At 44.8% G+C, this 27,748-nt stretch overlaps 2 protein-coding genes across 3 annotated transcripts in view; both read left to right on the top strand.

The window, feature by feature from the left end:
- FANCD2 (FA complementation group D2) overlaps positions 1-26,735 on the top strand; it is a 30,242-nt gene extending 3,507 nt beyond the window's left edge. Inside the window, exons 8-44 of one of the 2 annotated variants that reach the window (XM_015874584.3) lie at positions 815-893; positions 1,319-1,443; positions 1,897-1,984; positions 2,390-2,494; positions 3,243-3,343; positions 4,084-4,192; positions 4,556-4,591; positions 4,976-5,119; positions 6,092-6,226; positions 6,705-6,836; positions 8,591-8,698; positions 9,096-9,205; positions 10,122-10,182; positions 10,677-10,802; positions 11,625-11,698; positions 11,804-11,944; positions 13,121-13,221; positions 13,491-13,606; positions 13,954-14,062; positions 14,231-14,329; positions 14,941-15,050; positions 16,199-16,345; positions 17,482-17,598; positions 17,877-18,005; positions 18,206-18,321; positions 18,720-18,833; positions 19,217-19,344; positions 19,657-19,756; positions 20,430-20,552; positions 21,000-21,093; positions 21,589-21,660; positions 21,997-22,035; positions 22,531-22,605; positions 23,619-23,693; positions 25,746-25,892; positions 26,378-26,464; positions 26,593-26,735. In XM_015874584.3, the coding sequence (XP_015730070.1) occupies positions 815-893; positions 1,319-1,443; positions 1,897-1,984; positions 2,390-2,494; positions 3,243-3,343; positions 4,084-4,192; positions 4,556-4,591; positions 4,976-5,119; positions 6,092-6,226; positions 6,705-6,836; positions 8,591-8,698; positions 9,096-9,205; positions 10,122-10,182; positions 10,677-10,802; positions 11,625-11,698; positions 11,804-11,944; positions 13,121-13,221; positions 13,491-13,606; positions 13,954-14,062; positions 14,231-14,329; positions 14,941-15,050; positions 16,199-16,345; positions 17,482-17,598; positions 17,877-18,005; positions 18,206-18,321; positions 18,720-18,833; positions 19,217-19,344; positions 19,657-19,756; positions 20,430-20,552; positions 21,000-21,093; positions 21,589-21,660; positions 21,997-22,035; positions 22,531-22,605; positions 23,619-23,693; positions 25,746-25,892; positions 26,378-26,464; positions 26,593-26,643 (3,823 nt within the window). In that variant the 3' untranslated portion in view covers positions 26,644-26,735. Of the gene's footprint in view, positions 1-814; positions 894-1,318; positions 1,444-1,896; positions 1,985-2,389; positions 2,495-3,242; positions 3,344-4,083; positions 4,193-4,555; positions 4,592-4,975; positions 5,120-6,091; positions 6,227-6,704; positions 6,837-8,590; positions 8,699-9,095; positions 9,206-10,121; positions 10,183-10,676; positions 10,803-11,624; positions 11,699-11,803; positions 11,945-13,120; positions 13,222-13,490; positions 13,607-13,953; positions 14,063-14,230; positions 14,330-14,940; positions 15,051-16,198; positions 16,346-17,481; positions 17,599-17,876; positions 18,006-18,205; positions 18,322-18,719; positions 18,834-19,216; positions 19,345-19,656; positions 19,757-20,429; positions 20,553-20,999; positions 21,094-21,588; positions 21,661-21,996; positions 22,036-22,530; positions 22,606-23,618; positions 23,694-25,745; positions 25,893-26,377; positions 26,486-26,527 lie in introns of both variants that reach the window. The other variant, XM_085517103.1, reaches the window with a different exon arrangement.
- On the top strand, positions 26,677-27,390 carry BRK1 (BRICK1 subunit of SCAR/WAVE actin nucleating complex). The gene is made up of 3 exons (XM_015874587.3): positions 26,677-26,835; positions 26,910-26,992; positions 27,060-27,390. The coding sequence occupies exons 1-3, from the start codon at positions 26,718-26,720 to the stop codon at positions 27,084-27,086; spliced, it is 228 nt and encodes a 75-aa protein (XP_015730073.1). The 5' UTR covers positions 26,677-26,717; the 3' UTR covers positions 27,087-27,390.
- The last annotated feature ends 358 nt before the right edge of the window (positions 27,391-27,748 follow it).

Here is a 27,748-nt window from a genome sequence, read left to right as displayed (position 1 = left end):
ATTTCAGTATAGCAGAGGGGCTATGAGGTATCCTGCTATTTAAAGAAGAGGAAAGTGGCTGGCAGAGTTTTATGTGGCTGTTAGATGTAAGCAGACCTCCCTTTAAGAATGCAGTTTGTAGTCAAACAAGGGAAACAGAAGCATCTGTTGTTTATTCTTGAATTGAATTCTTCTTGAATTCTTCTTGAATTCTTGAATTTACCTACTGCAGGAATAGAACCTTACAGGGTTCTGTGTTGCAGAGTGTAGAGGTCTGAAATAATTGTGGTTGTTCTTGTTTATTTTTTTTAAAAGGCTGATAAGAGGAAACTACTGGCAGATAAACGTACTGCTGGATAGCAGGAATGAGGGACTGGGCACCAGCTTCTGCCTTGGGAAATTAATTAATTGTTGTTGAAAGCTGAGTGGAAGCTCAGGGATAAGATGGCTCTGTGCATGTTCTCTTTCTTACAGCTTAGCCAAATGCATCAGACAGCATCTGGGCACAAGGACACTGGACTCAGGGGGGATTTGGGCCAAGCCAGCATAGCCACACTTATGGTAGCATAGGAGATCTGAAGTGAGGTCATGTTGCTTGTGTTGTAATTAAGATGCTGCTGGTGGTGTTCTGAGACAGGTTGGTGGTATCCCTTATTTGTGTGTGAGTGGTGTAGGGTTCCTTCACAGTGCTAAAAGCTCCATGTTTATATTTTCACAATGGAATCTGAATAGTTGGTTAAGGTGACTTTCATTCCATGCTTTTGCTGACCAGCATCAAAGCCTTGGAGTCTGTCTGTGGATCTGACTCAGCTGTATTTCACTTCTGTCATTTTAGGGTGGGTACCTTTGGAACAAACTTCCCTCGGCTCATTGTCAATCAGTTTAAATGGCTGGACAGTCTTCTCGACAGCCAGGTGGGTATTGATGGAGCAGCCACTGCGTGCTTTTCCACTTAACATCTGGAACACCTCTCAGATGGGCTGAGCTCAATTTTGATGCTAATGCAAACAGGTGTTTCCATTTTCATGCCCTGAATAAATTAAATACTTGATGAAATTTAATTCTTATTCACATTCTTTCCTTTAATAATTTCTGAATGTCCCCTTTTATTTTCCCTCTTCTCTTGCTATAAATCTTCTTTTTCATGTTTTCTTCTCCACATACTCATCCACATTTTGAAGGAGTTGATGGCAGAAAGTTACAGTTTCCTCTTATTTAATTTTAACAAGAGATACTGGATACCTGCCAGCATCTGGGGATGGATTCTCTGTTCTGGCTTTGGTGGTCCCTATTCCCTCCCTTTCCCTTCCTGTTTTACAAGTGATCTTCTTCTCTGCAGGATCTTGTCAAGAAGTTAATGCAGATGCTTAGCGTGTCTCCTGTACCAATCCAGCATGATATAATCACCAGTTTACCTGAGATCCTGGAGGATTCCCAGCAAAATGAGGTTGCCAGAGAGTTGAGGTACAGCTCATCCTATTTTTTTCCCCTCTTCTTTCTTGAATAGAAAAAATATATATTTGTATGAATGCAGGTTGCACTAAAGCTGCATGGCAACAGGATGTTTTCTACACGCTATACTTTTAAAGTGGTCTAACTACTCCAAAATGGTCTAAAACATTCTGTTCTTTGAGTGCAGCACAGACTGATGATAGAATCATAGGATGGTTTGGGTTGGAAGGTCTCCCCTGTTCCTCATGTACTTGCTAACATCTGGGGTTTAGACCCCCTCCAGTGGCTTGTAACAATCCTTTGTTAAGGGCAAGGCAGTGACAGCATGTTCTACCTTAGGTCAGGCTAAGTAATATTATAACAATCCCCTTTTTTTCCTGTTGATAATGAAACCAGGACCTGCCAAATTTCAGGTTCTCAGGTTATATGAAGAGGGTGATTTGTTTTCTTTTCCTTGCACATCAGCTGCTTACTAAAACAGGGCAGACGGCTCACAGTTCCAATTCTGGATGCTCTTTCTCGTTTGGATCTTGATGCAGAACTTCTGGCTGAGGTAAGAGCTTCTACTGGGTGGTCAAGCAAAGTCTTCTAGGCTCTCCCCTTTTGTAAGCCAATTAAAAATGATGATGTCAAGCTCTTCTTGGAAGTGCCAGGTGATATGATAAGGAGCAGTGATACAAATTACGGTCTAGGGGAGTTGGATTGGACACTTGGAAAATGGGTTAGGGTCTACAGCACTAGCATGGATTATCAGAGCAGCAGGGAGGGGAGTGGTTGTGTCTGCTCCTGAAGATCCTCAGGATTTAGCAAAGCCAAGGCTAGTCTGATCTAGTCATGGTGATATTCCTGCTGTGAGCAGAAGGTTGCATTTGTGTCCTCCAAAGATCCCTCCCAGCAACCTACTCTGTATTTCTACGGACCATGTTATTGCAGCCAACCCTCAATGCTCTCCCCTCAGGTGCGGCAGTCTGCCATGACCATCGTGCCTTCTGTAAAACTGGAGGATTTGCCTGTGCTCGTAAAATTCATCCTCCATAATGTCAAGGCTGCGGATGCTGTAGAGGTATGGTGCTTTGCCTGTACTAAAGACCAGTAAGTTTTATAATCCAGTGCGTGTTTTAACAGAAGCAGTTCATTCAACACATAAAAGTGTGTGCTTTAGTAGTTCTGAGTAAAGTGTCAAGGGTCAAAGCACGTGTGGAAAGCAGCTGCCCTTTGACATGGATTTGGTTGTGCTTTGAGGTGTGAAATTGAAATCTGCTCCTCTCTACCAGCAGTATTTTCTCATTTGTTTTTAGAACTTGTAATTCGTTTTTCAGTGTCGATGTTATGATACTATGTTAAGCTCATAGACCAGAAAACTCTTTGAGGCAAATTTAAGCCTTTCAATTTTATCTAAGGATTTTCACTCTTTGGAACTTTTAAGAGTTCTAAACTCCTAAATTGTCCAACAGAGCTGGGTTTGTAGCTTGGTAGTTCTAGTTTTCTCCACCAAATTTGGTTTTAAATTCTACTTAGGAAACATTCCAAAAAGGATGGTTCTTATGTTCAGAGGACTTCTCTCTTTCTCCCTTGTAAGACTCCTTGGTTGAGCCAACCTTGCTGAATAATTGGACGTGGGGCTTTTATCATTCTTGGAGGAAACCTCAGCAGAAGTCCTGCTTTCTGCATGCACGCACTCATGCCATCTTAATATGATGATGAAGTAATTAAAAAAAAAAACAGAAGTTGAGCACTTCTTAAAATTTCCTTAGCCTTTATCATTCCTCCCTTGTATGTCAGAACGGTTTGTGCAGGGATTTGTCTTACAGGTGATTTCTGATCTTCGTAAGAGCTTGGATCTGTCATCATGCGTTCTGCCACTGCAGATGCTGGGTTCCCAGAGAAAGCTTAAAAGCCAAGCCCAGACCAGGTAACTTTCCATGATTCTGTAGTGGTTAGGTGGTATTGGAGGCCTTCATCTCTTCTTTATCTGGTCTCAGAGATGCGCCTACTTACATTCATTCGAGTTTGTCCTAAGTGAAGCTGCTGATACTTCTATTCCTTCCTACTCGGTGCTAGCATAATACCTTTATCATTCTTTGTCCAGCCGGCTTCCCCTGCAGTGCGTGTTGGTTGAATGAAGGTTGATGAACGGTCCTGGTTTGAGTGAAAAACTCAGCTATCAGAATAAATCTACTTGGAAAGAAAATCTGTCTTTCATTCTTGGTGTCAGCTTCAGAGGCTGAATTGACAGCTGAGATTTATTTTCTTATTCTGAGCAACTCGGTGCCTTTCTGTGAACCCCCTTATAGCTCAAACTCTGCAGACAATATACTGACACGTTTCATTGTAAAGCAAAAAATGTTCACTTGAATTCAGCAGCTTTCCCAGCTTATCTCTACCCCTCATTTTTTTTTCTTTTCCCTTTCTGTACTTATCTGGTGCATTGGCAGTGTGCCCTGTGCATAGCTTACATCCTTTCACCAAAGTCAGAGATGACAAGATGCTGTCTGCATCCACACCTGCATGAGGGCACATGTCCCCTGCCCTTACCAGAGCATTCCCTTTACAGAATTGCTGCTTCCCATAACTGCTGTGATTTCTAGACTGCCTTGTTCCTTTCACTCCAGTATTTACAGTGGCTGAGTCATCATTTCTGGTCATTAACAGTTCTTCCATGAGCCAAATGACCACCAGCCAGAATTGTGTGAAGGTGCTTTTTGATGTGATCAAGCTAGCTGTAAGATTCCAGAAAGATATCTCTGAAGCTTGGATTAAGGTAAGATGCACGTCAGCCCTTGTTTCCTTATGTAATTCAATCAGGTATCAAAAGGTGAATGTTAGCCCTGGTGGTTACTAGTAGGGATTCCATTCATTTCCAGAACTTCAGTTTTTTGCAAGACCGGTGCTGTTTGGAAATATCCATGCTGAATTCTCACACCTTTCTTTTGAGTGCCTTCTGAATTCTGAGTTGCTGGCAATATCCAGTTTGCTGGTTTGGATAGCTGTCCTGTTGCAGTGAAGTCTTTTGGTGTATGCCTTGTTTTTTCATCTGTCCTTATGTAACACTCATGGTTTGGAAATACAGTACTGTACTTTAAATAATGGCTTTCTTGTTTCTTCGTTCTTTTTTTGCTCTTAGGCTATTGAGAACAGCACATCTGTATCTGACCACAAGGTAATACTTCTGACTCTGTGCTTCTCTTTGTGAGTGTCCTTTTCTCGTGGTTCTCATAGCTGTCTCTATGGGCATAAGTGAAGAGATTTTCCTGTTTGGAGTAGAAACCACCAGTGATATTGCCTGGGTGGTTCTGCTGGTGTCTGACTTGTTGCTACTGTAACAGCCATTCATTTTGTTATAACTCTTTAGTTCATCCCTTCTGTGCATCAAGAGATAAAGTAGGGATCTCCCCTGTCAGACTGATGAGAGTGCTGTAATTGTGGCTGTCAGAGGCTTATTGAGATCTTCATTTTCTTCTTAGTTTTGATTTCAAAGCATGTAGTTGTCCAGCGTGTTTCCTGTCTTCTCAGCGTAATGATTAATGGCTGTTTCTTCCTAAAGGTTCTTGATCTGATCGTTTTGCTGCTAATCCATTCTACAAACAGCAAGAACAGGAAACAAACTGAGAAGGTATTGAGGAGCAAGATTCGCCTGGGCTGCATGCCAGAGCAGCTGATGCAGAATGCTTTCCAAAATCATTCCATGGTCAGTGCTGATTCTGTGTTGGGACTCCCTCTTCTCCTTCATCCCTCAAATATCCTGTCAGATGACGGTTGAACCCTGCACTGCATTATGTACACTTCAGAGTTCGTTGGTCGGTAATCATCTCCCAGGGCACGTGTCCTCTGTTGTAACTGTCAGCTGTTCTTTTTTTAAGAGATCAGCTTTCCTTTATTTTGGTGCAAAACCTCTCAGCTTTTGTGATAAAGCTGAGGTCTCCGCTGTGTGTTCCTGACTTGCTGTCATCTCCCACCGTACAGTTAGGAGTTAATACATTTACATATTGTTTTCTGTGTGCTGGTTTTTATGTCAGTATATTTGTGTGTGTGTGTGTATGGCATGTGTTTGCCTCATACTGTGAGAAAACAGGAAATATCTGGAAAACTAAACAGTTTTCAAAACTGAAAGGCAATATAGCGCAGGAATAAGGGGAACAGATGAAAACGCTGTTAGCCATTTAAAATAACCTTTGTTAGTAATGCACTTATTCTAAATGTAACTGCTTTTAATTCAGTTTTAATTGAACAACCCTTCCAGAAGCAGTTAAAGTAAATTAGGCCACTTAACATGAGTGAGCTTGTTTAAAGCTACTTTATGAGATTAAGCAACTATAAAACATCATTTTTGATTTCTCTGAGTGTGTTGCTGTGAAGAGTCCTTCTGTCAAAGTAGTGCCAAAAGCACGTCTGCCCGGTGCCTTTTGATTTGTGGAGCATTGCTGTGAAGTGACTTCCCTGGTGTCACTGATAAGGGATACCCTGCTGTGAGCTCTGCGGCCTGGCAGGTTGGCTTAACCAATCTGAAAGTTCTTAGCATGGGCAAGGTTAGAGAAAGCCATTCTGGTCTGCCTTATCTGCTCTTGTTGCCCATTTCTGCTGGACAGGACAGCCTGAAAACGATCTGGACAACGTTTTTGAGATGAGCTGCAGCACATTGTTTTATATTTCTTTTTTTCAGGTCATCAAGGATTTCTTCCCTTCAATTCTGTCACTTGCCCAGATGTTCCTGCACTCTGCACACCTGGCTGTGGTCTCCTTTGGCAGCTGCATGTACAAACAGGCTTTTGCATTCTTTGACTCTTACTGCCAACAGGTACAGTGTGACGGATGGCATTTGTTTTATTTTCACCTGCTTGCACTTTGTTGGAGAGTGTTTGCCCTCATCCTTCAGAGGAGGGGATTTAGTGCAACTGGAAGCCTTTAAGAGAGATCTGTGCTGTAGAATAAGCCAGGAAGATCACAGCTCTGGTAGCAACTGATTGAGGCACAGAGACTGTTGAGAGGAGCAGGAAGCAAGTAGGCAGGTCTCAGAAGTGACAATATAATAAGAAAACAACGAAAAAAAACCCCACACATATAGAGCAGAGGGGACTGCTGTTCTTTTGTGTTGTGGCTATCTGGAATTAGAAAGTGAACTGAGAAGGAAGGTAGAATTATATGGCTGAGTTTCAAGATTGTTGTCTATATTTGAACCGTATACTTATATGAGTAGAACGTAGCGGCAGGCGTAGCAAGACAGGTATTTCTCCACTGATATTTCATTGCAGACTCTCTTTGGGGTCTTTCCTTAGGAGGTTGTATGTGCTTTGGTCACTCACGTCTGCAGTGGAAATGAAACAGAGCTGGATATTTCTCTGGATGTGCTCACGGATTTGGTGATCCAACACACATCCCTGCTGATGCGCTATGCCACCTTCGTGAAGGTACGTGTAGATCTGTGGGCACATTAATCTCAGGGCACATTACATCTCACCACTTTGTCCCGGATCCAGAATAAGTCGGTATGGTTCAGAAATATCCTTAATAAAACAAGCTGTATCTGTAAAGCTGTTCTGAGAAATGCAGTGGTCAGGATGAAAAGGAGCCTTTTGTGAAGGTGTGAGCTGGACTGTGAATTTTTAGAAGTGGAAATTGGACTAGAAAAAGAAGTTACTCTTCCCTGTGTTGGAACGTGTTGAGAACGTGTGTTGCAGGTATGGAATGACATCTGTGGACAGAAGGAAAATGATTTTTATGTGTATCTTTATTAATATCAGTTATTCCAAATAGGTGGCAAAAACCTGCTGCCTTTGTGGACCTCCTCTTCTACTGTGCTGAAAGACTGTCAGTATTTAGCCAGTATTTTGAATCATAAAACAAAGCTCCTGGCAAGAATAGGAAAAGACTTCCCTAAAACTTAAAAGAAGAAAGTAAATGGGGAGAAAAGAAATAATGAATTCTTGACTCATAACAATGATGAGCAGAGTCAGACATGCACAACTGCTGAATTCTAGAAGCAGTGAAAGTGGAGAGTACGTGGGGAGCTAAATAGTGAGTTAAACATGTAGTATTATTCTGCTTGAAGTCCTCCCACGGTGATTTGTGCTTTAAGGACCCTGTGTTTCCCCTTGAGGAGTTGTGGGTGTGTGCGTTTTCCCACCCCTGTGACATGTTTTTGTATTTGTCCACTTGGTGGCAGTGTGCTTTGTGGTTTAAGTACCCACTGTAGGAAAGCAGAGTACTTTTCACTGGTTGATTGATTGTTAACTATAAGTCAGCTTTTTAGAATGTGCCCCTGAGGGAGGATGTTTAAGGTCTGCCATAAGAACTTGTATGAAGTCTGTCATATTTAATCCATAAAATGGAGAAATGGGGCTCACCTCTGTCTGGCAGAGCTGGGGTGTGTTGGGGACTCAAGGCTGGAAGTGGTCCTTGGAATAGACAGCGCAGAACTCCTCCTCCTCATTGATTGCATTGACAGAAGTGTGGTGGGAGCACTTGCTCACAGCATTCAGCTGAGACCCACTGACCTTCTCCTAACCATTCTTATCCTGGCAGCTTATTTACAGATTATGGTTTCTGGGGGCTAATCTTTGATGCATTACCAAAGCTTCTGCATGACAAGCATTAATAATTGTTCTGGCCAGACCTCAGGGACCCACACTGTACCGTGTTTGACGTGCATCTCAGAGGTGGTAGAGGTATTAGCCAGTTATGTGTGAAAAGATCTGCAAGGCTGCAGATGGCCAGCAGGTTTCACACAGAGCTGGAGCCTTTCTAGCATAGAGACAGATCTGCAGATCTCCTCAGACTACTTTTTTAGTGTTTAAACTGGATGAATTCTCTTAGGGATGGCAGAAAGTGGGTATCCAATCCTACAGTTGCCCTTGTCGTAGTCAGTGCCTTTGAGCACTGAGGAAACCCATGATAGAAGCTAAATAGCTGCCATTGGTGGGATTGGAGCACTCCTAAAGTGCTTGTAGTAGCCAGATTGTTCCCCCCATTCAGCTTCCAGTACAATGAACTGTCAGAATTAAGGGCAGGCCAATAACTCTGCATTTATGTTCATTTCACAGTAGATTTTTCCTACATATACAAAAAAGGTGCAGGTAATTGGCTGCTCTTTGGCTGACAACTGTTGGAATTTGAAAAGGATTTCTTAAGGTATCTGAGTTAGTTTGTGGCTTCTCTCTTACAGAGCATTTTAGACTCTATGCAGAAACTGAATCCATGCCAGATCCGGAAGCTTTTCTACATTCTCAGCATGCTAGCATTCAGCCAGAGACAAGAAGGAAGTTATATTCAGGTAAGCAGGGACACAGCAGAAGGGAGTTCAGCTGTGCCGTGGTTCTTTTAGCTGGGCTAAGTTCTAGTGTTGTACAAGTAGTAGTTCTTTTATGACCAGCAATTGGTGTCAGGATGTCCTTTAGCTTAATAACCTTCTCCACAACTGCAGGCTGAGCTGCAGCTCCAGACTTTGCTGTCCTGTACAGCAAGGGCTCAACATAGAGACTGTGCAACCTTACCTGCAGTTTTAACAATCATGTTAATTACAAACGAAATCACAGGATATACATTCAGTATACAAAGCTGTAATCTCAATCAACCATCTCTGTGCAGCCTTTGGAGACAATGTCAAGTGAAGATGCTGGTAGAACAGAGCAGTCCCTCTGTCATGATATAGGCTGTGTCTTTCTTTTTAGGATGATATGCACATGGTGATCAGGAAATGGCTCTCCAGCTCTGTTCCCAGCCACAGACAGATGGGGATTATTGGTGCCGTTACCATGATGGGCAGCATGGCATTAAAAAGGTGAGGAAAAAATGTACAGTGGTGAATTCAGTGTGCTTTAAGACAACCTGCAGTAGGGAAGGGTAATAGGAAGGCATTGCCTTCTAGCTCATGCTCATCTGGGTCAGATCCAGTAATTTAATTCTTACCTGCAGCCTGCAACATTTGGTGTTGCTAACTGTTTAGTACTGTTGTATGCTGCAAATCCTGAAGGCATCCCCTGAATTTCTTGTTACTGCTTATACGTGAAGGCCTTGACTAGTGCTAGCAGGGCCTAGCACTTGGGGAAAATGAATTAAATACTGTGGTGGACTGAACGCAGATTAGCCTATGAAACTAAGGCTTAGTAGTCTAATGTGTCCTGTTGGAATGCGGAGAAATCTAAAGGAGAAGGAAAAACGTTACTTTTATGCTAGGTATTGACATGACAGCTCCCAGTGTACTGCATAAATAATGTATAAACATTGTTGAAAAGCCAGGCAAACTCCTGATAGGAACTGCAGCAAAGATTGAAGAGCTTAGACTAGAAATGTTTGAGCTGTGTTTGGAAACATGGTGTATCTTGTTGATTTTGCACTTCTTAATGAAAAGCTTTTGCTGTTTATTGCATGAAGAGAAAAGCCCATCTGTAGGCCCTGAGTTAGTGGGCTTCCTTATGGTTGCTCCCATAGCACTGACATCAGACTTGCACTGGCCTAAGTCTAAACAGGACAAGATAAAAGTTATTCCAAGAAGAGGTTTTGAAAATCCTGAAATGCAGACTACAAACAAAAAAGAACAGATGAGTGGGGTCATCAGTACATCAAGCACCCCTCAGCAGCAAGGAACTTGCCAAGGAAAATGCACACAGAGAACCCCAGCAGGTGGGAGTGTGCTCTGTGCCTCAGAATAAAAGTTTGAATCCCTAGGGAACTTGACTGTACTTGATTGCTTTCAGGAATGAAGCAGATGGTGGTTCGCTGGAGAGGCCTGAGCTGAGCATTGAATGTGATGGGCAGGTGGGTGCCAAGAATCAGTGTATATTGGGGCAGTGTGGTACAGAGGAACGATGTGGTCAGCAGGAAGATTTGACTGAAGACAAAGCTTTAGGTAAAGCACTGTGTGTGTCTGATAGTCAGCTGTACTCAGATTGAGATGCTTATATATTAACTACAGAGCCGGGAATCTACTAAAAACTGGGAGAAACAGTGTTAAGATAACATTGGCACAGTACTGCAGGCATCTAGTGAAAGTCTTCTGTCCGGATGTTATTTCAGACACAAAGAAACAGGGCAATCTCTTTTGTGTTGTCCCATGGTGGAGCAGTGCTAGGTCCTTGAAAGACCTTCTATAAACTGCATCTCTGTGAAAGCAGCTGCCACAGGCTGTTATCCCAGAGCTGAAACTTTGGTCATGCCTCAGAATCAATGAATACAAAAAGGAGGAGTTAAAGTAAAAGCTTTAGTTGTGTCTGTTTACTGTACCTATTCTACGGTCTGTTCTCTCCCTTCAGCTTTCTACACTGTTGGACCTTGTTGGCTTCTGTTGTGAGCAAGCACCAGAGGTCTTGGCTCTGTACTATGATGAACTTGCCAATTTGATTGAGAAGCAGAAGGGAAATTTGGACCTGCAGCTCCTGGTATGTTGTCGAGTATTTTGAACTTGATCACTGAAATGTATTCTTCAGAAACATGATGTTTTATAACATGGACAGGGCCGTAGATTTCATTCCAGTCTGAGAGCTGTTTCTTTGTTGGGGGTATGCTAAGATTCCTGTAAGAGACTGAAGAGATACAAACTACTCCTTCATCTTTCTGGCTTTTTTTTGAAGCTTTTTTTGTTCTTATTTGACAGATTCCTTGTTATGCTTTAACAGCTTCCTGTACGTGAACTTTCACACAACAGCAGGAAGGAGGGAAGACTTAAAGGAAATAGACGTTTGAGAATAGGCTTTTAATATCCATAAACAAGGTAGAACCTGGAAGAGCTTTAGACTCAATATCAGGGTTGGCTTCTGGTCAGATAATTAAGGCTGTCTGATACTAAAGGACCTGGAGGAGCCACAGTGAAAATCTATGATAATTAGGATAACAGGGGCTCTTCTCTCTTCCTTGCTGGAATCAGTGTGCCCTTTTGAAACAGCTGGTTGTGTAGAAGAGGAGCTAGAAAACGAGTCTCCTGGCATCCAATTGAGTGCTCTGTGGAGGAAAAGCGTTCATCTTGGTTTTCTTTTTTTTTCTTAGCAAGGCTGATACAAGTTCAAGTTCTTCTTGGGACTGGCTGTGTATGCTTGGTGACGTGTCCTAACTGTCTGTCTGAAGTCAGTCCTTGCAAGCAGTGGGTTTCACTGCTGTGGCTGTTCCAGAATCCTTTTGCTTGGCCTTGTCTCCTGCCTTTTCCAATTGTCACAGCCTGCTTCACTGAACCAATTTGTTGAGCAGGTTTTTTCCTCTCTTTATAGGATAAGTTTGGGAAGAGTTTGGTGGAGGACTTTCCCAGTGACTTTGTGGTGGATCTGAGCCCTACAGTGGATGGGTATGCTGAACATTGGCTTAAGTCTTTGTAATATTTCTGCTACTGAGAACTGAATGTGTTAACGTTGTGATCCTTTCAACTGAGCTTGTCTGTCTTTTCTTGCAGTTCCTTTTTGTTCCCAGTGAAGTCCTTGTATAATCTGGATGAAGATGAAACTCAAGGAGCAATTGCCATTAACCTCCTACCACTGGTGTCACAGAGTGAGCCTGGCAGGGTTGCTGATGAAACGAGTAGCCAAAGGAAAAGGTACTTTGACACTTATCTTGCAGTCACACTACAGTTAAAATAACTGTATTTTCACTTGATGTGGTACACTGTGCCCATCCCTGGCTGCCTAAGTGCTTGATGAGGAGCTGGGCAGAGAATTTGCCAGTTTTCAGTGTTCTTTTCCCATCCTTGCTGGTAGAAATGTTCAGATAAGTCTAGAGGCATAAGCATGTGATAGGGACCTGGCAGCCTGTTCTGACTCAGGCTGTTTAGGTGGTCTTAGTCATGTTGCATCCACTTTGTGTTCCATCTGTCATGTGAGAAAAGTAGCTCTTTAGTCCAGTGCTTCTGTGTTATTAAATGCCTTATTGAGATGGGTAGGTAACTCTGAGGTGGCAAAATTTGTATTCTGAGCAAGAATTCTCAAATAGAATCAGCAAGGAATTAGTGTGTGTAAAGAGTACACAATTTATTCTCAACTTCTGACAAACATGCAGCCAGAAGTGAAATTTGAGGGATGAGGGCTTTGTCCTTGAGGAATGAAACAAGAAGTGTGTAATAAGTAAATTAAACAGTGGGCCATCAATGTTAAAAATAATAAGCCTTTTATTTTAACTATCAGCATCACATTCTGCATAATTTATTGTTGGAAGGCTTTGTTGAGGTTGTAGTTGTGCTTAATAGAAAGACAGAATCAATTTATAGCAAATATAAAATAAATCCATCTAGTTACCCTACATACATCAATGTAAAAATAGTAACTTTCCTCACTTCAGAATGGGAGCAGTAAGTAGCATGATGGCAAATATTCACGAAGGTTTCCCCACTGCTGACAAATATGTTTTACACAAATTCTTGTCATTCCTCCTGGAATATTGACCTTTGCTTTCTGCTAGAAATAAATCTGACTCCATATTCAGTACAGCTGTTTCTCTGCCTGTGTGTTTTCCTAGAAAACTGTTGATAAATGATATATTTCTTTTAACCATATGGTGCATTTCTGCTTTGTGCTGCTGTGGCTTGTAAGGAACAAAATCAAAGGCATAGGCTAGGTGGCGTGGGGAGGACACAGTATGCAAGGGAAAAGTATAGAATCATAGAATCATATGATTGTTTTAATAAGTAATAAGCTTTCTGGAGAGATAGAAAGCACAGGAGGACCAATTCCATTTCTCTATGTTTTTATTTATATTTTTTTCTTTTTCCTTCCCCCAGGGTAGTATCACCAATATGCCTATCACCCTGCTTCCGACTGCTCAGACTCTACACTGGAGAACAAAACAATGGGAGCCTAGAGGAGATTGATGCCTTACTAGGTATGGGAAGTGAACCTTGTGCAGAGTCCATCTATCTGACTTGCTTCTATTGTGGATTTGAAGAGACCTCCTGCATCTGTGGGGAGAGATCTGTAGTTTATGATGGAGGCTGAGATGCTCTGTTGCCCATAAAGTAAAGGGAGGCAGGGAGACAATTGCTTTTTCTGGCAAGTGGAATTATTATGGGCTTTGAGAAGAGTCGTTGTCCACACAGAAGTGAGAGGATGGGTAGCAAATGCAGCCCAGTGTGTTCTCTATTTCTGTCTCAGGTTGCCCTCTGTACCTGACTGACCTGGAGGTGGAAGGGAAGCTGGACTCTCTCTCCAAGCAGGAACGGGAGTTTCTATGCTTGCTCCTGTTCTATGCACTCAACTGGTTTCGTGAGGTGGGTAGAGCCTTGCCTGCCTATTTTGGAGGGGCACTGAGGAGTGACACTTAACACACTAACCTCAGGCTTCGGGGGTGCAATTGTCAAGGAAAAGCCTTGCACATAGCAGGGGGGTTGAAACAAGGTGATCATTGTTGTCCTTTTTGACAGTTCTGTGATATGTCTGTTTTCATAGGGGCTTCTAAAGAGTTCTGTTCCTTCAGTCTGGATCTGGTCAGATAGGCCACTTGTGCAGAGTGTCATGTGCTTATTTAGGACATAGGGATGTTATTTAGGAAAATTAAAAATAGTGAAAGTGAGTACACATCTCCCTAATTCACAGTCAGTTTGTTTTGTGCCTCTAGGTTGTAAATGCCTTCTGCCAGCAACAGGATCCTGAGATGAAGGGGAAGGTTTTGACTCGACTACAGAACATCACAGAGCTGCAGAATGTTCTAGGGAAATGTTTGGCAGGTGAATGTGAAACATGTGTATGCAATGAGCCTCAGCTGTGTTGTGTAATGTATTGTTTCCCCTTTTGTTTGGGCAATGAAGGATGGGGTACTTCCTCTGGATGTCTACTTGCCTGTATTTTCTCATTCAGGAACTGAATTGAACAAATATGTGTTTTGGCTCTTTCAGCAACCCCCGGCTACATCCCACCACCTGCTACTTTTGATTCTGAAGCCCCAGAGGGAGTACCATCCATTAATGCTGGTGGTCCAGTGAGAAAAAGAAATGGTAAGGAAAGCTTGTAACATCTAAGGAACCAGAGGTGATGTTGGATTTGACCAGCATATTGCACTGGACCTGTCATATAGGAGTAATTATGGCAGAAGAAAGTTATGACTATATTCTGCAGATTGTCACAGCCAGGTCCTTTGCTGGGAATTGAGTTATTCTGCTGTTAGTACAGCATCCCAATGAGCCCTTTCTGTAGCTGTTTGCCCTGCTGTCCTTTTCCATGTCCTCTGCCTTTGTCACTGCTGTGAGACAGCAATGTCAATTTTGGTTCAAGCATTTTGTTAAGGTGGCCACCCACCATTTTGGCAATCAGTGCATAACACGTTTAAAATACTGTAAGAAAAGTGAGACTTGCTGCAGTTTCTTACTGTGATTTTATTCCATTAAAAAAGGAGCTGGGTGAGGAGAGAGTCCCAGATGCATTTGGCTTTCTTTTGGACTGACCCTGGCTACAAGTGACTCTCACCCTGTGTGTGATCCGTGCTTTCTGAGGGCTGATTGAAGTGCAGCCTCCGCTGTTTCCCTGCCTTGCAGCTGTATTTGAACACAGTGCAACCTCTTTCTCCCTTTTTCTTTTCCTTCCCCTGAATTTGCTTTTTTTCTTCAAGGAAAGAAAAAAAAGTCTGACAGCAGCAAAGCCTGCAGTGTAGAACGTACCCAGGCAGATGAAAGTTCTGATGGAAACCAGCCTGATACCGAGCTCTCTGAGCTAGAGAAGGTAGGTATAAACCCTTGAGGGCTTGCAGGAAAGGCAAAGGGAAATGAAATAGAAACAGAAACAAAAGCCTTGAATTACTGCAGGCGAGTGCAGTTCCTGTATTCAAGTCAGAAACTGACATAAACCTGGAAAATACAGACCCCTGTAAGGGCTGTTCCTCTCTGACTCTAGTCTGTCTCTTTTTTTTTTCCCCTCACTTTTCAGTTTTTCCTTGAGGTATTTGATCAATATATTCATCATAAAGCATATTTAAAATTACCCGTTTTCTTCACACGCTAAGAGCTGCTCCCCAGATCTATCAACTAATGAGTTGTTGGGTCTTCTTTCTTGTTCTTTGAGGCAAGCTCTTGTCATTATGTCCAGAATGCACAATCTGTGCTGGCTGAAGGGGAGAGACCAGGGAGGTGTGCCTGGCTTTGGACTCAGCATCCCACAAGGCACGACTACCACTACACTGTTACTAATGAGTGATATTCAGAGCCTGTTTTATCATATTTTTTGGTCCAGCAAATTTGCTTCTCCTGTTTCCGTGCTGCTACAGATATGGAAACTGAGTCAAGCACAATAACAAAGTCACTTAAGTTACAATGAATGAAGTCTAGGATACTTCTGGAAATTAATGGATGTAAAACCTTTTTTTAGTTAATGAGAGTTTTGGTTCCAGACAAATCCACGGATGAATAAATCCATCAATCCTGTATGATCCACATGTAACATACATTAGCTAATGTGACAGGGTTACATGAGCTAATCTCTTAGGAATGCATGGATTTTGGACCAACAAGCAGTAAATGCCATGGCTTACCATCCTGGTATTTATCAGAGATAAAAACATTGGTCTCTTATGGTGCTGATGGGGCGCTGCCTTTCACCAGTCCAGAATGAGTTTCATGGCAGCCATTGTTTCATAGGAAGGAGATAACAAAAATTATTCTGGTTTTGTATATGTTATTTATTCCAGAAAATGTTTAGTGACCTGTACAATCCAAAATGAAAATGCTTCTGATTGAATGTATTCATCTCTGCAAATTCTTCTTAGTCTTGTTTCATCTTGGCAAGGAATACAGAGGACTGTGGGAAAGAAATGGGTTTGTTTGAGCTAGAAAGTGTTGCAGGTTGCAAGCTGAATTCTGCCATTCATTTTTCAGAGCACTGCTGAGAAAGAGGCAGGAAACCCTCTGGCACATCTGCAGAGTTATCGACCCTACTTCCGAGAGCTGGACCTGGAAGTGTTCTCTGTACTCCACTGTGGGCTGCTGACAAAGTCTATCCTGGACACAGAGATGCACACAGAGGTGAGTGCAACCAGTTTTGTATTATTTATTGCCTCTCTGTGGCCTTGGCCTCTCCTGCTCCATTAAACTGAAAGGAAGGACAGTACAATCCACTGCTGAGGTATAGGATGTTAAAAATGCTGTGAGGTGCCTATTCCAAAGAGCCTATGACATTAAAGTCCATGTTGCAGAAAGGCAGGTGTCTCAAGTCGTTGTTAGAGGAGAAATTGGGTGCAAAGATGAGACTGGTGTCATGGCAGTGCCCTTACTGGGCAGTGCCCTGTTTGCCATCTGGAAGCTTATATAAAGCTATGCATTACTATGGATATGGAGAACAGAAGTGCTTAATTTTGTTAGACTCTTTGTAGGCGGGCTCAGTCCATATGGAGTCTAATTTGTTATGCAACCATAGGATTAGTAAAATGTAAAAAGGCTGCAGTGGTGTGGTGTGCAGCCTGGCCTGCTCCAAGGACAGCTATCACCATGTGTGCAGGACGGAGGGCGCTTGTAAGGCTGTTTGATGAATCTCCTGGCACATGTGGCATTATTTCAAATGATTCCTTGATTGGGAGACTTATTAGTGCTCATAAATATCTAATGGGTGGGAGTTGAGTGGATGGGGCCAGGCTCTTGTTGGTGGTGCCCACTGACAGGAAAATGGGCAACAGTCACAAACTGAAATGCAGGGAGTTCCATCTGAACACAGGAAAAAATTCTTTACTGTGAGAGTGACGGAGCACTGGAACAGGCTGCCCAGAGACGTGTTGGAGTCTCCTCTGAGATTTAGAACACATCTGGACATTTTCCTGTGTATTCTACAGAACTTGCTTTAGCTGGAGGTTGGACCCAGAGGTCTCTCCAGCCCTTACAATGCTGTGATTTTTAATTTCATTGTATAAACACATTCTCTCTCATAGCCGGGTGTTACTGGAGTTATGTCCAGAGCACCAGATCCACCTTGTGCTCTGAGTAACAAGAACTGAAGTCCCTTACCTACAGTGGGGAGGACAAAAGCCTAGCACATACCACATTGCTCCCTGGCTGAGGTTAACTAAAACAGGAGTCATAATTGGAAATGAAGGGAGTGAATGTGAGCTTCGAGGCACTACGATTAGGTGCTGAGTCCTGGAATTAACTTTTCTTCTTTGGTGTTGCAGGCTAGTGAAGTTGTGCAGCTGGGGCCTGCTGAGCTCTGCTTCCTTCTGGATGATTTGTGCTGGAAGCTGGAACGTGTGCTGACCCCAGGCTCCACTAGGAGAGTGCCCTTCTTAAAGGTATGTACAGCATGATGGGGCACGACCCAGGCTAAGATAGCACATCAGTGGCTTCCGTCTCTGCTGTTGAGGAGTAGCTCAGCTTAAGTGGACAGAAGGTGTTGGAATCAGTTGGAATCAGTTGGAATCTGGTGGTTGTTTATTTTTCCCTCCTGTATGTTTTCATGTTTTTTAGAATAAAACCTTGAGTGCAAGGAGTCTTTGGTTTTCTGGGTGATGACTTCTCAAGTTATTCTCAGGTAAGACTGCAATGACTTTAAAATTTTGGTTTGCTACAGGAAAGAAGCAACAAGGATATTGGCTTTGCCCACCTTTGTCAGAGATCCCCGAAGGAAGTTGCTGTGTGTGTAGTCCAGCTACTAAAGCCACTGTGCAATCACATGGAGAACATGCACAATTACTTCCAGGTCAGTGGGCAGCAATTTTGACTCAAAAAAAATCATCAAGTTTTGTTGCCTTTAAAAGTATTTTTGGTTTTACTTGTGGAGAAAAGAGTGGCTCTGGTGTGTCACAGGGTTTTTTAAGCATTGAGTTTATAGATGTGTATCCATTTGCCATTGTCTTGCCCTGGACTGGTACTTAATGAATCGTTTGTTCTGTATTAAAGGCAGTTCTACCAAACCAAGGTGTGGTAGATGAATCAGAACTGAACATCCAGGAGTACCAGCTGATGTCCTCTTGTTACCACCAGCTGCTGCTGACTTTTCGCTTGTTGTTTGCATGGTGAGTTTAAACAAAAGGGTATATACTCACATAAATGAACAAAGCCTGTGTGCTGCCTCCCTTTTGTGTTCCTGTTTAGCGTTTGTACCCAGATAATGGCCTATCAGTCGTGCAGAACTGCACACTGCTGTGGCTGGAGACATTTAAATGCTTTGTAGTTGCCTCTCCTGAACAAAACCAGTAGTTGGTTATGAGTGAATGCAGAGCAACTTTCAGTTTTTGTGTCCCCTATAACTTCTGTGTTGTTGGGCTTTTCTGGTGTATTGGCCTCTTTGCATCAAACATCCCTGTGGCAAACATCTGCCCAGATATGCTTTTCTATCTGATATCTCTCCTCCTAGTCTGTTGCTGAACTTGGCTTTAATCTAGTGCTGAACTGGACTTTTTTCTACCCTCAGGAATGGTTTTTCTCAGCATGAGAATTCCAGCTTGCTGAGGTCAGCTCTCCAGGTACTTGCAGACAGGCTGAAGCCAGGAGAGACAGAGTTTCTTCCTCTTGAAGAGCTGATAAGGTACAGTCAACATTTCCCCAGCTCTGAAAGTGATAGATGTCAAACATTATATATCAGTGTGTGTTTGGGAGCTCTCTTAGGGATGATGCCTCTAAACCAAAAGGTTTGCATTTAATTGAATGGCAGCGCAGTCAAAGCTGATAAAATAGAACTACTGGATTATAAAATAGGTGTTAGTCTGTGGGCCTCATGTGTAAGTGTGCTATTTGAAACAAGCAGGTCAGTAGGATTCACAGAAGGAATGAGTGGGTTCTGAGTAGTTAAAATGTCTATAGGGAGACCTTGGATCTGAGCCGGTCTGTTGCTCTTTTTTTCACTTATGTGCTTGTGGGAGATTACCCTGTCTATGCTGTTCACCTTTTTGCTTTCCTGTCATTCTGCAGTGAGAGTTTCCAATACCTACTGAATTTCCAGCAGAGCATTCCCAGCTTCCAGTGTGCGTTCATCCTCACTCAGCTCCTGATGGCCGTCTCTGAAAAACCAATGACTGGCTGGAAGAGAGAGAAAATGGGTAATGTGTGAAGAGCCTTTTCTGCTAGATTTGTTTTTGTGCTGTCCTTTGCTTATAAACCTTGGGTTACATCTCTGAATGAGCAGTTCATTTGGAGTTCATTCGAAGTTTGTACTGTCTAATCTGACCCTCTTTCTGCTTGTGACCTTACTGCTTTCTAGGGAAAATGTGTTCCATCTTCTCAAAGTTGAGGCATACTGAAGGGTAATGGTGCTGTGATCTCTTAGCAAGCCATTTGGACACGTGGCCTTTTTATGGAAGAAGGAAATTGTTTTCCAATTCCTTCTGTAAGTTATTCCTTACCTTTTCCAGCTTCACTAGCAAAGCAGTTCCTCTGCCAGTCATGGATGAAGCCTGGTGGGGACCGAGAGAAGGGCAGCCACTTCAACAGCGCTCTGCATACTTTGCTCTGGTAAGACTCAAGCCTTATTAAGAGCACATTAAGACATCGTGGAATTTCTCTCAGCTGGCCTTCTTCAGCAGAACCTCTCCTTGAGCAGGCTGCTCTGGACCAAAAGATTTGATGACCTTTGGAAGAAGGGGCAGGCAGGTCACAGAGACTACAAATGTGCATTTATGCTGGGAGGAAATCAGAAAGGCCAAAGCCAAGCTGGAGCTTATCTTGGCCACTAAAGTAATAGACAATAAAAAATGCCTCTGTAAGTACATAAATAACAAAAGAAAGATAAGGAGAGTCTCCATTCACTATTGGATGTGCAGGGAAGTGTGATTATGAGAGATGAGGAGATTGCTGAGGTGCTTAATGCTGCCTTTGGCCTCATTCTTTATTAGTAGGTAATAGTCCTCAAGATAGCCATCCCATGAGCTAGAAAACAGAGACAGGGAGCAGAACGAAGCCCTTCATATCCAAAAGGAAATAATTAGCAACCTGCTGCACCACTTGAACACACCCAGATCTGTGGGGCTGGATAGGATTCCAAGGGTACTGAAGGAGCCTGAAGGTACTCACCGTAAGAATGAACCAGACAATTTCAGGCTATGTGTTACAGGTAGTTCAGGGTTCAAGAGCACACTGTGGTATTCTGTGTAATATTTGCTAATGAACTAATCTGTTTTGGATTCAGTGTCTACCTGGAGCACACAGACAACATATTGAAAGCCATAGAAGAAATCTCCAGTGTTGGTGTTCCTGAATTGATCAACTCTGCCAAAGATGGATGTTCTTCTACATATCCCACACTGAGCAGGTAATTACCTCAATGGACATCTGAATGTCACAAGGTGCACAATGACATTTTCTACCTTTTTATATTTATTTTCATATTCTGTCATGTAATAATTTCACATTAGTACCACTGTGTGGATTACCTAGGGATAGATGAAATTTGTGTGCTTTTGAGGTACCAAAGTCATCTCATGCTGTGAACTGCAAACTTGTTTGCTCCTGAGGCTACAAAGAAGAGGAAAGTGTCTGTATAATTTACACTTGGGAAGTGGTAGTGACTGTCCAACATTCTCCATCTGCATGATTGCTTGGGCTATACATGCTTACGAGCCCTAGGCTTAATCTCCTGGGATTTCCTACTAAGATGGATGCCTAGTCAGGCAATCTCTAAGTTTCCAGGTTGTTTTAGGGACAGGTTTATCCAGATGCTTGTGGATGGCTTTCAGATTTGCTCTCTCTTTCTCCACAGACAGACATTCCCAGTTTTCTTCAGAGTAATGATGGCTCAGCTCGAGAGTTCTGTGAAAAGCATCCCAGCTGGGAAACCATCAGACTCAAGCGAGGTAGGAAAACAAATGCACTGGAATCACAGAGGGGAGAAGGACCCAAGCTAAACTGGATGGTATAATAAAGATGTACACCTTGTGAAGGAATCTACTGCTGAATGTGGATTGGGAAATGCTGAGAGGTTCATTTATCAGCCCAAACTGATACACATGTTAAAATGTGACTAGCATCCTTTTGCTCCTGCTTTGCACCATCTGAAAATCCAGTAAATCCATCAGAAGCTACAAAGAGAAAATGGGTAGCAATCCACACATTAAGAGCTTCTATAAGCAAGGAAGTGTGTTAACTTTTAGCATTATAAGACATGTGGGTACTGATGAGGCTGGCATTACCACTCATTGGTTTTGCTGTGATAGATCTTCCTGTAGTAAAACTTTGTCCCTCTGTCTTTAAAATAACTGCATTTTGAGCACAGCAAATGCAGTGAGAGCATTCAGCAAAGTGAGTAGAAATGCACCATCCTGAGTTCCTGTTCCCTTGCATCCCATCAGGTGCAACTGGAGAAGCTGCTGAAGTGGAACATCGCTGTGCGCAATTTCCATATCCTCATTAACTTGGTCAAGGTGAGGATCTGCAGTGATGCTGCTGATGATGGTCTGTTAAGAACTTCCAAATCACCGAGATGATTTTGTGTCAACTGCAAAAGGTCTTCCTCCCTGCTCCCTTTAGATGACCAAGTGGTCATCCTGCAAAGCACTTGTGTCTGACAACCATTACATTCCATGCACTCGCATGGTGCTCCCTGTCAAAACTTGAGAACGGATGTTGCCTTAGAACAGGTGCCACACACCAACAACTGGCATGTGACAGAGGGCTACCTTTAATGTTTTGCTGTGCTTGCATTATTTCCTTCAGAATTGCAGACTTACCCGGCTCTTTTTTAACTCTTGTCCACATAGGTGTTTGACAGCAGGCCTGTACTAAGCATCTGCCTGAAGGTAAGCAAGAACGCCATTGAAGAGCTGCTGAAGCATCAGCTTTTCTGAGTTGTTTCCGGCTCTGCAGGGTAGTTACTGAATTCTCTGGAAGGAGCACACATACCTTTATGTTTTTAGACCCTTCCACTCGCTGTCCTTGAATGGCTTAACCACAGAGAATTTGCTTGGAGCCCAGGGAGACCAAGCATCTCCCTGCAACTCTTCCTTTTCTGACTAGGATTTCTATAGTGACACTTTAATTTTATTTAGTTAAATTCTATTGCCAGTTTGCTGGTAAGAGGGTTGTGTACAACTATGAGACCGTGTATGTTTAGCCTGTCAGTGATTCAAGTGAGAACCCTTACTGAGCCTGTGTATTTCAGAATAGTCTTCTACTGAGCAACAGGAGTCTGCAGGGTAGCTTGAAAGAATGTGTGGCTATCTTACCTGACTTCCTGATGGTTCTTTGAGAAGAAATTTAAACTTGCCTTTTAAAATATTGCTCTTTTTTGGTAGTATGGCCGTCTCTTTGTAGAAGCATTCCTGAAGCTTGCCATGCCTCTCCTGGACCACAGCTTTAAAAAACATCGGGTAAGTGCTTTGGAAAGAGAACTGTCTGGACCCATCTGGGAAGCATGACTAATGCTTGCTATAACACGTTGGCATAACACTTGTAGCACTTAATGACCAGTGTGTCTGATGTCTCCAGCTGTGCTGCATTCTGTTTCTCCAGCCTGTCCAGTACTTGCTCAGCAAACAGCATTTCCCAGCTTGCCAAGAACCTTTGGCAAAGCTGGATGGCTTTGCTGATAGCAGAGGAAACCCTTTCAACCTCCTCCTCCTCCTCCAAATACCATCAGCACAGAGGGGTCCCTCACAGAGTGGGAAGGTCACGTTCAGCACCCAGCTTGGTGAGGATTTGCAGTCTGGAGAGACAGTGTTTGTGCACAAAGTTCTTGCAACTTTGAATAGTTCAACATCTGTGGGTGCAGACCAACCTTGGTGCACCCATGTGATAGACAAGAACAGTCCGAGTCCCCTTGCTTTGTTGCAAGGCAATGCCCCTTTGTCAGTGAGACTTTTGGGTTTATTGCTTAGCCTTCACATCTCATCCAGCTCTCTAAGAAATAACCTTTTCTATAGCAAACTGGAGATCTGTTCTCCAGATATTTGGGGGAATAAGGTTATCAGAAAGAATACTTGCTGCATGATAGGAAATGCCTCATAATTCACTCAGTAAAAAGGATTGTTGCCCAGAGTTCATGCTGGACTTGTTTCCAATACCACAATCTAACAGCATTGCATACTCTCCTTCCAGTTCCTCTGCTTTAGAAGATGGTACTCAGGCAAGATGCAACAAGATTGTCTTGATCCTAATTGCCCCTAATTGCTTTCATTGATAGGCGGTGATGTGTGGTCCTACTCTAGTTGCCATGTGCACATTGCAGTTCTCCTGTGGTTCATCCTGTTCATCTAATGATTTTTGAATTTTACCTCTAAAAGGTTTATTTAGACTAAAACTCTTGCATTAATTCCTTCTTTTTTTTTTCCCTTGTGGAAAAAATGCTTTGCCTGTTATTTACTGATCTATGTTTTTATTGCAGGACGATGTGCAGAGTTTGCTAAAAACATTGCAGCTGAGCACCAGACAGCTCCATCACATGTGTGGCCACTCCAAGGTAAGTTCCAATTGCTCCTCAGACTCCTCTTGTAAGCACATTTTCTTTTCCCTGTTTTTCCAGGGCACAGCCAGGTTCTAATTGCAGCCTTACAGTGTGTTAGTTATAGCAAGAGCTCTGAGAGGAGGTGAAATAGCCACGGTCAACGGCCAAAAAGCCAAAGTATTTGATTTGGAAGCTGCTTGATTGGATGTCAGATCAGGTTAGCATGCCCTATTCAAAAGAACAGGTTCTTGTTATCCTCTGTTGTTGGCATCTGCAAGAGGGTTTCTGAGCACACAAGCCAAGACCCTGGAAACCTGGTATAAAGTACAATTGCCAGACTGGTAATAGGTGAGAGAAGCCATGGCAAAGATGGCCAGCCTTGTGAGCCAGAAGAATGGACAAGGAGAAAACCATACTCCAAATTCTCTCTAGGTGTCATCTTGGTTTGTCACGTTGATGTCAGGGGAGAAGGCAAATGGAAAGGACTGTGCTGGTGGCACCCAGCCAGTCTGCCAGCCTGTCTGTAGGAGACTGAGGGGAGGAAGGAAGGAGGACTAGCACCCTGCTTGAAATGTGGGCAGCCAGTGCTTGTCCCAGGTGAGACAACCACAGTGGAAAATGCTGTTAGAAGAAATTATACTTGTGCTGCTTTGTTCCTTTCATGCTCCTCAGAGATCCAAGAACACATTTCTGAGACAAGCTTTTCCAAGGCAGGTGAAGCATGGCTCCACTAGCCAGATTTGCTAGCAGTTTAATCCAGAGAATCAAACAGGAGCAGAAATGTTAGTCTGAAAAGCAGAACACACCATTGCAGCTGCCAGCATGGCGGAGAACCTGCCCGATCAGTCTGGTGAACTGAAACCTGGCTCAAACCCTGGGGATGCTAAAAAGCCATTCTTATATTTGAAACTGAAATCCTCATGCCTACTTCAAAGTCTCAGTTCACCCTGTAAGCAGGATAACGTCATTGCAATGTCAGTGTTGTATTTGCTTTTGCACTCGGCCAGGATGTCCCAGTGCTGTTTCCTGTGATCCAGAAGGTGCTTTGTTGAGACTCCAAGTTGCTGCAGGCAGTGCAGTGGGTTTCAGTCCCCAGGGAGAGCGGTGCTTTTGGCACTGTCAATACTGAGGTCACTCCTGAGTAGGTTCTGGTTGGTGCCAATGATTGCCAGCTCCTGCCTGTGTGCAGACCAGAGAACAGATTGCTGTTGGTACTCACATCTTCCCTGCTGGTAGCAGCTGAAGGAAGGCAGTGCTTCCCTCTTCGCATATTGAACTCATCCAAGAAATGAATTTAATCTGATTTCAGACCACAGCTAATGGGAGGATCTGATGCTAGAAGGCTGCAGAGTACTCTCATGAAAGCAAAACATTCTTATGCACAGAGTAGTTGTTTGTGGCCCTTGGCACGTTCTGTTTCAGCAATGACTCCGTGCTGTGTTGCACATCCAAGCCTTGCAGGAAGAGACTGCTCAGACAGGTTCACCCGGAGCTGAATCACACCCAGTACCTGGCAGAGCTGCCCTCCCTCAGCTGCTTTGTGCTTACAGCAATTCCATCTCCTCCCTCTTGTCCCAGTCCTGTGCTTCTCTGTTCTGCACGATATGGCTTTTCAGTTCACACTGCATCCCACACACCTAATATCAAGGAGCTGCATCAGGCACCGAGCAAGAAAAGACTGCCATTGCAGTGCTTTATTCTACATCTTCCTTATTTCTTCTCTGTGCTTGGCAATCCTGGCAGCTTCCTGACATGATGGGTTTGCAGCTGTCAGCAAGTAGCTGTGTCCCTTCCTAGCTAAGTGGTTTGGTGCTCTTATTATCATAGCTCTGCTTTTTGCTGTGAATTGGGACTGTGTGGCTGTTGATTGCTGCCCTGCAGAGCTGGCTGCTATTTCACCATCCCACCTGTGTAGCCATGGCTTGGGTTAGCACCGATCCCTGGAGCTGCTACTGCAGAACATCATTTGCCAATGATGTCCTGCTCTCTGCTGGGCCTGTGGAGCCTCAATGTACAGACACTTAGCCTAGGCAGGAGCCAACCAGACCCATGCTGTGCTGCTTGCAGATTCACCAGGATCTCAGCCTGACCAACCACGTGCCTTTGCTGAAGAAGTCCCTGGAACAGTTTGTGTACCGTGTGAAGGCAATGCTGGCCTTCAACCACTGCCAGGAGGCGTTTTGGGTGGGCATCCTGAAGAACAGGGACCTGCAGGTGAGCACTACTGTGCTGGGGGGGCACTGAGGGCTGGGGAGGGGGCTCAGCTTGTGCAGACTGCGGCCACGTGAGTCATAGAATGAATCCTAAAACGGCCTGGGTTGCAAAGGCCCACAATGCTCATCTAGTTTTAATCCCCTGCCATGTGCAGGGTCACCAACCAGCAGCCCAGGGTGCCCAGAGCCACATCCAGCCTGGCCTTGAATGCCTGCAGGGATGGGGCATCCACAGCCTCCTTGTTCCATTTAATGCCTGCAGGGATGGGGCATCCACAGCCTCCTTGGGCAACATGTTCAGTGTGTCACCGCCCTGTAGGTGAAGGTGACTCTTAGAGCTGTAGCAGAGCAGGACGTGTTTGAAGTGGGCAGTTCTGTGCTCCAGCTGTAGCCCATCGCAGTGTGTGTGTCCCGTGCTTCAGATAAGGGCCCACTCGATGCCCCCCAAAGGCTCTCACATCGCTGAGCTCTTCTCCCTCCGCTCAGGGAGAAGAAATCCTGTCCCAGGCATCCGCGGCACAGGAGGAGGACTCGGCAGAGGGCTCAGAGGACTCGGTGGACAGCACTGTTGAGGTATGACCGCTCGTAGCTGAGGTAGGGCCGCTCACAACTGAGATAGGGACACTCACAGCTGAGGTATGGCCGTTCATAGCTGAGTTAGGGCCGCTCAGAGCTGAGCTCCTGACCGCGCTGTGCCGCAGGAGCCGGGCGGGGCGGACAGCGATAGCGGCAGCGGCGGGGCGGGGCGCTGAGCCCGAGCGGGAGGAGGAGGAAGAGGAGGAGGAGGAGGAGGAGCGTTGTACATGCGCGGGCGGCGGCGGCGGCCATGTCGGTGCAGGAGGATCCGGTCCAGCGAGAGATCCACCAGGACTGGGCCAACCGCGAGTACATCGAGGTGATCACCAGCTCCATCAAGAAGATCGCCGACTTCCTCAACTCCTTCGGTGAGGGCCGCCGGGGTTTGGGGGAGAGGGAAGGGGACGAGGGTCGGTGCTGTTGCTGACCGCCGCTCCCGCAGACATGTCGTGCCGATCCCGCCTGGCCACGCTGAACGAGAAGCTGACGGCGCTGGAGCGGAGGATCGAGTACATCGAGGCCAGGGTGAGCGGGCGGCGGGGCGGGATGGGGCGCGGCGCGGGCGGGGCCTGAGCGCTCCATGTCCCCGCAGGTCACCAAGGGCGAGACGCTGACATAGATTCCGCCGGAGCTCCGCCGCCGCCGCCGCCCGCCCCCCGCCCACCCCCGCCGGCGGGGCCGCGCAGTGCCGCTGGGGGTCCCCGCCCGTACAGCGCCCGGCAACGCACGTCTCCTTCTCCTCATCCTCCTCCTGCTGCTGTCCGGGAGCCGAGTGGCCAGAAGCAAGAAGCCGCCCCCCGCACCAACCCCCCGTGTATCGCAGTTCTTCAGTGGGCATCCGGAGCCGCAGACTCACCGCTCGCGTTCAGCGTGTTGTTGGGAGGCCATGGGGTTGGCGGCAGTAAAGGTCTTGTTGCTTCCCAGCAGGCTCGGTATGTTATTCTGCTGCTCCTCGTGGTGCCGATGTGACACCCAGATTCCTTTGCATTCCCTTTGCTGTTCCCCCTCTGCCAGCCCCAGCCTCAGCTGGTTGCTCCCTGATGTGCCTTCTCCCCTAAGCTCATGGCTTCCCTGTCCATAGGAAGCTTTGCTTTCTGCTGTCAAGGCAAGAAGACTTCCCTGAGCCATCTCAGCTGCATAGACAGCTGCGGGTGCCCCTGGAGGCAGTAAAGGTCAGCTTGGATGGGATGCTGCCCTGGTGCCTGGCACCCAGCCCAAGGCAGAGGGCTGGACCTACAGGATCCTTCAGCTCCCCTCCACCCTTCCATGGCATAGCGTGCT

The sequence above is a fragment of the Coturnix japonica genome, chromosome 15 (assembly GCF_054131305.1).
Source record: "Coturnix japonica strain WE chromosome 15, WE-NBRP24, whole genome shotgun sequence".
NCBI classification, from domain to species: Eukaryota; Metazoa; Chordata; class Aves; order Galliformes; family Phasianidae; genus Coturnix; species Coturnix japonica.
The sequence above is the reverse complement of the archived record's forward strand: the minus strand, read 5'-3'. Positions and strand labels throughout refer to the sequence as shown.

Coding starts and splice junctions, on each gene's coding strand:
- BRK1 (XM_015874587.3), top strand. CDS start 26,718: ATGTCGGTGCAGGAGGATCCGGTCCAGCGAGAGATCCACCAGGACTGG. Junction 26,836..26,909: donor CGACTTCCTCAACTCCTTCG/GTGAGGGCCGCC, acceptor CCGCTCCCGCAG/ACATGTCGTGCCGATCCCGC. Junction 26,993..27,059: donor TCGAGTACATCGAGGCCAGG/GTGAGCGGGCGG, acceptor ATGTCCCCGCAG/GTCACCAAGGGCGAGACGCT.